We start from the raw sequence: 5,513 nt of genomic DNA, 5'->3' as shown, positions 1-5,513 counted from the left end.
CACGAAATACCGACAGAAATTCGAGCAAAGTTTAAAATTCAAATTTGAAATCAAAATTTTGTCGACTAGAATACAAAAGTTTGGAGCACCGTATGTATGCTTCAGTAGTACTAGAGCAGCGGTATCAGGTCTGCTCCACTGCCACGCACCTGCAGGTCGCGAGTTCGACCTTCGCGTGCACGTATTTTTTTAGAAATTACAGCATAGTGTGGCGTGTATTCTTCAGAAATCAAAAAGTTAAATGCGGCCAGCGGTTCTCGAACACATGACGCCCTGTTGCTGGAGTAAGATCATTACCACTAGGATGCAAGTAAGCTTGCGTTTGAGCTAGAGATATCTCGTTTAACTAGAAGATAGGAGTTTAAATTTCAAAAAAATCAAAAAGTTCGATAACCGAATTATCGTGGGGCAGCGAGAAACGCGGTTACGGGCGGTAACCGAATTTTCCGCCTGGTACCCAAAACCATGGTAAGGACCAACAAGCAATATCTGGCGACTGAAATACTTTGGGAAAGACAATTATGGTTAGTTTTCGGATAAGTACCCTAGAAAATCTACAAATAGGAGATGTTTTATTCTATTTTGATTACGTTTGGATAGAAAATTATTATTAGTACTATTCCCTCCGTTCCTAAATATTACTCTTCTAGAAATTCCACTATAGATTACATACGAAGCAAAATGAATGAATCTACACTCTAAAATATGTCTATATACATCCATCCGTATGTCGTTTGTAGACAATCTATAAATAGAAATGTTTTATTCTGTTTTGATTACTTTTGGATAGATAATTATTATGTTTAGTATCAGCCTGCGTATCTAGATAAATATAAGACAATCTATAAATAGAAGTTTTTTATTCTGTTTTGATTATGTTTGGATAGACAATTATTGTTAGTAGTATCAGGATAAATACATTTGAAATACCATATGATACATGTGGTAAATGATCCACACATGAGGAATATACTATATCTAAACATGTTTTAGTGATAGCTAGATACATAGATATCTTAGTATCTAATAAATCTAAGCCAATTTTTTGGGACGGAGGTAACATATAAAGATGGGTCTCGCCCTCATGGGCAAAGCAGCATAGGGAGCAAAGTTGGCTTCCCTACGCAACGATAACAAGGTAAGCTACATCGCAAGCCTATGTGCACTCAGCAAGCAGTAGTCTCCACAATGTTGGCGTGCTGCTGCTTTGTTGTGTCCCAGCTGCTCATTGTAATAACGCTTATGTACCTTGTCATGGCCAAGAGCAAGGTCCGCAGTGGCACGTGCTCATCGGTGACGGTGCCGCTTCCACTTCCGCCGGGGCCATGGCCGTGGCCAGTGGTGGGTAGCCTGCCCGAGCTAGTGCTCAACAAGTCGGCGTTCCGTTGGATCCATCGCGTGATGAAGGATATGGGCACCGACATCGCTTGCTTCTGCCTTGGCAGCGTCCACGTCGTCCCGATCACATGTCCCAAGATCGCAAGGGAGGTGCTCAAGAAGCAGGACAAAAACTTCTCGTCCCGTCCACTCACCTTCGCCTCCGGCACCATCAGCTCCGGGTACAAGGACGCCGTGCTCTCGCCATTCGGCGACCAGTGGATGAAGATGCGCAAGGTGCTCACTTCTGAGATCATTTGCCCCTCCCGCCACAAGTGGCTCGACGACAAGCGCGCCGACGAAGCTGACAACTTGATGCGCTACATCTACAACCTCACCGCCGGGGGGTCATCTTCAACGTCGGGACTAGGCGCCAACGTCGATGTCAGGCATGTCGCGCGGCATTACTGCGGCAACGTCATCCGCCGGCTTGTCTTCGGCCAACGGTACTTTGGGGAGCCTCAGCCGGACGGCGGGCCGGGGCCGATGGAGATGGAGCACATGGATGCTTCCTTCGCCCTCCTAGGGTTCACCTTCGCGTTCTGCGTCAGCGACTACCTCCCGTGTCTACTTGGCCTGGACCTCGACGGCCACGAGAAAATTATTAAGGAGGCCAACACAAAAGTGGATAGACTGCACAACGTGGTCATCGAAGAGCGTTGGAGGCAGTGGAACAGCGGCGAGAGGCAGGACGGGGTCCAGGACTTCCTTGACGTTCTCATCACGCTCGCCGACGGTGATGGCAAGCCGTTGCTCAGCATCGATGAGGTCAAAGCACAGTCCAAGGTAAGCAAAATATTAATTAGTGAGAAATTTTAAGATGGTTCAAGGGCCTAGATTGAATTTAGTGACCAATTGCCTCATAGTCCTACAAGGTACTAATACGTCATCCATGAGAAAAGATAATAGCTCACACTCTTAAATACTACTCCCTCCGTCTCATAATATAAGAACGTTTTTGACACTAGTTAGTGTCAAAAACTTTAGGGAGTAGATCTTATAATGTATTTCGCAGGTGTTAGAAAAGGGAAACAATAGAATAAGAAATTGTGAATTAATAGTTTAAACATAGCATTAATGTATTTTTCTACCATTTTGGTGTTATTTTAACTTAAATTGTATTTAAAATTCCAATTATTCAATGTAATCTATCTTTATGCAAAGATATAATATTAACTTACATTTATCTCCATGGAATGCATGCAGGGCATAATATTAGCGGCCATAGATAACCCGTCAAACGCAGTGGAGTGGGCGCTGGCGGAGATGGTGAACAACCCAGAATTGCTGGCCAAGGCGGTGGAGGAGATGGACCGGGTGGTCGGTCGCGAGCGACTGGTGCAAGAGTCGGACATCATGCATCTCAACTATCTCAAGGCGTGCATACGTGAGGCATTTCGCCTCCACCCAATCGCTCCCTTCAACCTGCCGCACGTCGCGATTGCCGACACCATTGTTGCGGGCTACCGTGTGCCCAAGGGTAGCCACGTCATCCTCAGCCGGCTGGCCCTGGGCCGGAACCCCGCCGTCTGGGATGAACCGCTCCACTTCAAGCCAGAGCGCCATATGGGAGACAACATCAATGTGGTGCTTACCGAGAGCGAATTGCGGTTCATCTCCTTCAGCACCGGACGGCGGGGATGCATCGCGGCATCACTAGGAACAACCATGAGTGTCATGCTCTTCGGCAGGCTCTTGCATGGCTTCACCTGGACCAAACCGGCTGGGGTGTCGGCCATCAATCTCAGCGAATCGAAGCACGACCTCTTCAAAGAGAAACCGCTAGTGCTACATGCTGAGCCACGTCTTGCAGTGCACCTCTACCCTCTCATTATGCATCGTTGAGCAAAATAACGAGCTATGAATCACCGATATGGCGAGTATGTCAGCTATTTTCTTGCTCAATCTATACTTACTAATAAAGGAAGGCGATATTCTTATTTTTGTCCGGCTTTGTTTCGTTCCACTTTGATTGATTTTCACGTATGCTAGTTATTTTGGTTTTGTCCGTTTCATGTACGAGCGAGATGGTTTCTTTCATGCATCGCTGGATCGTCCTAGGCTGGTCCAAAGCATTGGAACAGTACATGCTAGCCAAACAACCACCCATCTACTATTGATTTTGGACAAATAGAGATGAAATGTATACAAGAGGATGCTCTTTTTATCACCAACCAAGGATAAAAGTGGATCGGCGCATATACGTTGGGCAACTCCGTTTGAGCTCTTTTTTCCGGCCCAAGTCCATGGCGGGGCAGCATAGCAACCTATAATTGTCTCTTTATTTTGCACTAGTGCGGAATTGGGCATTAGTCCTGGTTCATAAAGGCCTTTAGTCCCGGTTCATCAACCGAGACTAAAGTGAATGAAATATGTCCTAAAGACAATAATAAAATTATTATTTACATTTCGTTATATCATAATAAATATTTATTATTCATGCTAGAATTGTATTAACCAAAAACTTAGTACTATGTGTGAATACATAGATAAAACAAAGTGTCCCTAGTATGCCTCTACTTGACTAGCTCGTTAATCAAAGATGGTTATGTTTTCTGACCATAGACATGTGTTGTCATTTGATGAACATGATTACATCATTAGAGAATGATGTGATGGACAAGACCCATCCGTTAGATTAGCATAATGATCTAAGTTTTATTCCTATTGTTTTCTTTATGATTTATACATGTTCCTCTGACTATGAGATTATGCAACTCCCGAATACCGGAGGAACACCTTGTGTGCTATCAAACGTCACAATGTAACTGAGTGATTATGAAGATGCTCTACAGGTGTCTCCGAAGGTGTTTGTTGGGTTGGCATAGATTGAGAATAGGATTTGTCACTCCGTGTATCGGAGAGGTATCTCTGGGCCCTCTCAGTAATGCTCATCACTATAAGCATGGCAAGCAATGTGACTAATGAGTTAGTTGCGGGGTGAAGCATTACAGAACGAGTAAAGAGACTTGTCGAAGAAGATGAGCCACCAGCCGTCGAAGCCGCGACAGCCTCCCACGGATCCGGCCCCGACCCCGACCCAGCACCAGATCCAGGGAGCGCCGTCCCAGATCTGGCCACGGAGCGGTCCGACCCCGCCTCCCATTCCTCCCCCGCAAGCACATGCCCGTGCGCCGCCCGGTCAGCCACCAGCTTAGAGCGGAGCTCAGCCTCAAAGGCCAAATCAGCACCAGAGCCCGGCGAGGACTCCCTAGCCCTCTTGCTCCTCGACAAGGCCTCGGAGGAGGAGGTCCTCGACTTGTCCATGGCGAGCGCGTCGGCAAAGGAGAGGAGGACGGGGGGGTTGGGAAGAAGCGGATCTGGAGAAGTGGCGAATGGGATGACGCGCCCTGCGAATATCAGCGGAGGCCGGAAACCCTAGGAAGGGGGGAAGGGCACCGCGGCGCACCCATATATAGCCGCAGCAGGCCGAGCCAGATTGGGCCGAACAGGCTGCAACCGAAGCCCGGGCCAAAGGGGGGGAGGCCGAGGCGCAGTGGCCACTACCACTTGCCCCGGGCCCACGGACAGAAGGGGAGGGAAAGAAATAAAAGACGACAGGGCCGGTGGAGCGGGCGGACCGGGCCGAACCCCAGCAGAGGCCACCAGGCCCACAAGCCCAGCAAGGCCCCCCGAGCCCTCCGAGCCACCCGGATCTAGGGTTAGGCCACCAACTGCCACCAGGCGCACCGGCGCCCCCGCCGCCGTCGCCGCCGGCCCCGGCCGGGGAGCAGGAGAGCAGGGAGGAGAAACGATTGGAGAAGCCAACCCACCCAGATCAGGAGCCACAGCAGGCCGGGGGAGGGGGGGGCGAAGGGGAACACACACCTGCGAGGAAGCCGGATCCACACCCACCACGCGACCAGCCAGGAGACCCCGACGGCAGCGCCACCGGTCTGCCCCGACCGCCCGGAGCAAACTTCCGGGAACGACCAGCCACAGACCCGGGAACCACCACCGGCACACCCAACGGCGGGGCGCACCCCTCCGAGCCGGAGTCAGAGGCCTAATCCTCCAAATCGCCGAGCACCCAGAACCGCGAGCTAAGGAAGGGCGCCGACGCCAAGGGAGCCAGCGACGGGGACGGCGAACGCCCAGAGCAGGAGCCGCAGGCCCGCGCCACCAAGGGCAGGTGG

The 5,513-nt window shown here is 50.0% G+C and overlaps 1 protein-coding gene across 1 annotated transcript; it reads left to right on the top strand.

Moving 5' to 3' along the window:
• Nucleotides 1–1,188: 1,188 nt before the first annotated feature.
• On the top strand, nucleotides 1,189–3,222 carry LOC119322455 (tyrosine N-monooxygenase-like). Its single transcript, XM_037595942.1, has 2 exons — nucleotides 1,189–2,163; nucleotides 2,584–3,222. Exons 1-2 carry the CDS (start codon nucleotides 1,189–1,191, stop codon nucleotides 3,220–3,222), a joined length of 1,614 nt encoding a protein of 537 aa, XP_037451839.1.
• The last annotated feature ends 2,291 nt before the right edge of the window (nucleotides 3,223–5,513 follow it).

Source organism: Triticum dicoccoides, chromosome 6B (assembly GCF_002162155.2).
Source record: "Triticum dicoccoides isolate Atlit2015 ecotype Zavitan chromosome 6B, WEW_v2.0, whole genome shotgun sequence".
In the NCBI taxonomy this organism is placed as follows: Eukaryota; Viridiplantae; Streptophyta; class Magnoliopsida; order Poales; family Poaceae; genus Triticum; species Triticum dicoccoides.
Note: the sequence above shows the minus strand (reverse complement) of the source record. Positions and strands in the feature narration are given on the sequence as shown.

Coding starts and splice junctions, on each gene's coding strand:
- LOC119322455 (XM_037595942.1), top strand. CDS start 1,189: ATGTTGGCGTGCTGCTGCTTTGTTGTGTCCCAGCTGCTCATTGTAATA. Junction 2,164..2,583: donor AGGTCAAAGCACAGTCCAAG/GTAAGCAAAATA, acceptor GAATGCATGCAG/GGCATAATATTAGCGGCCAT.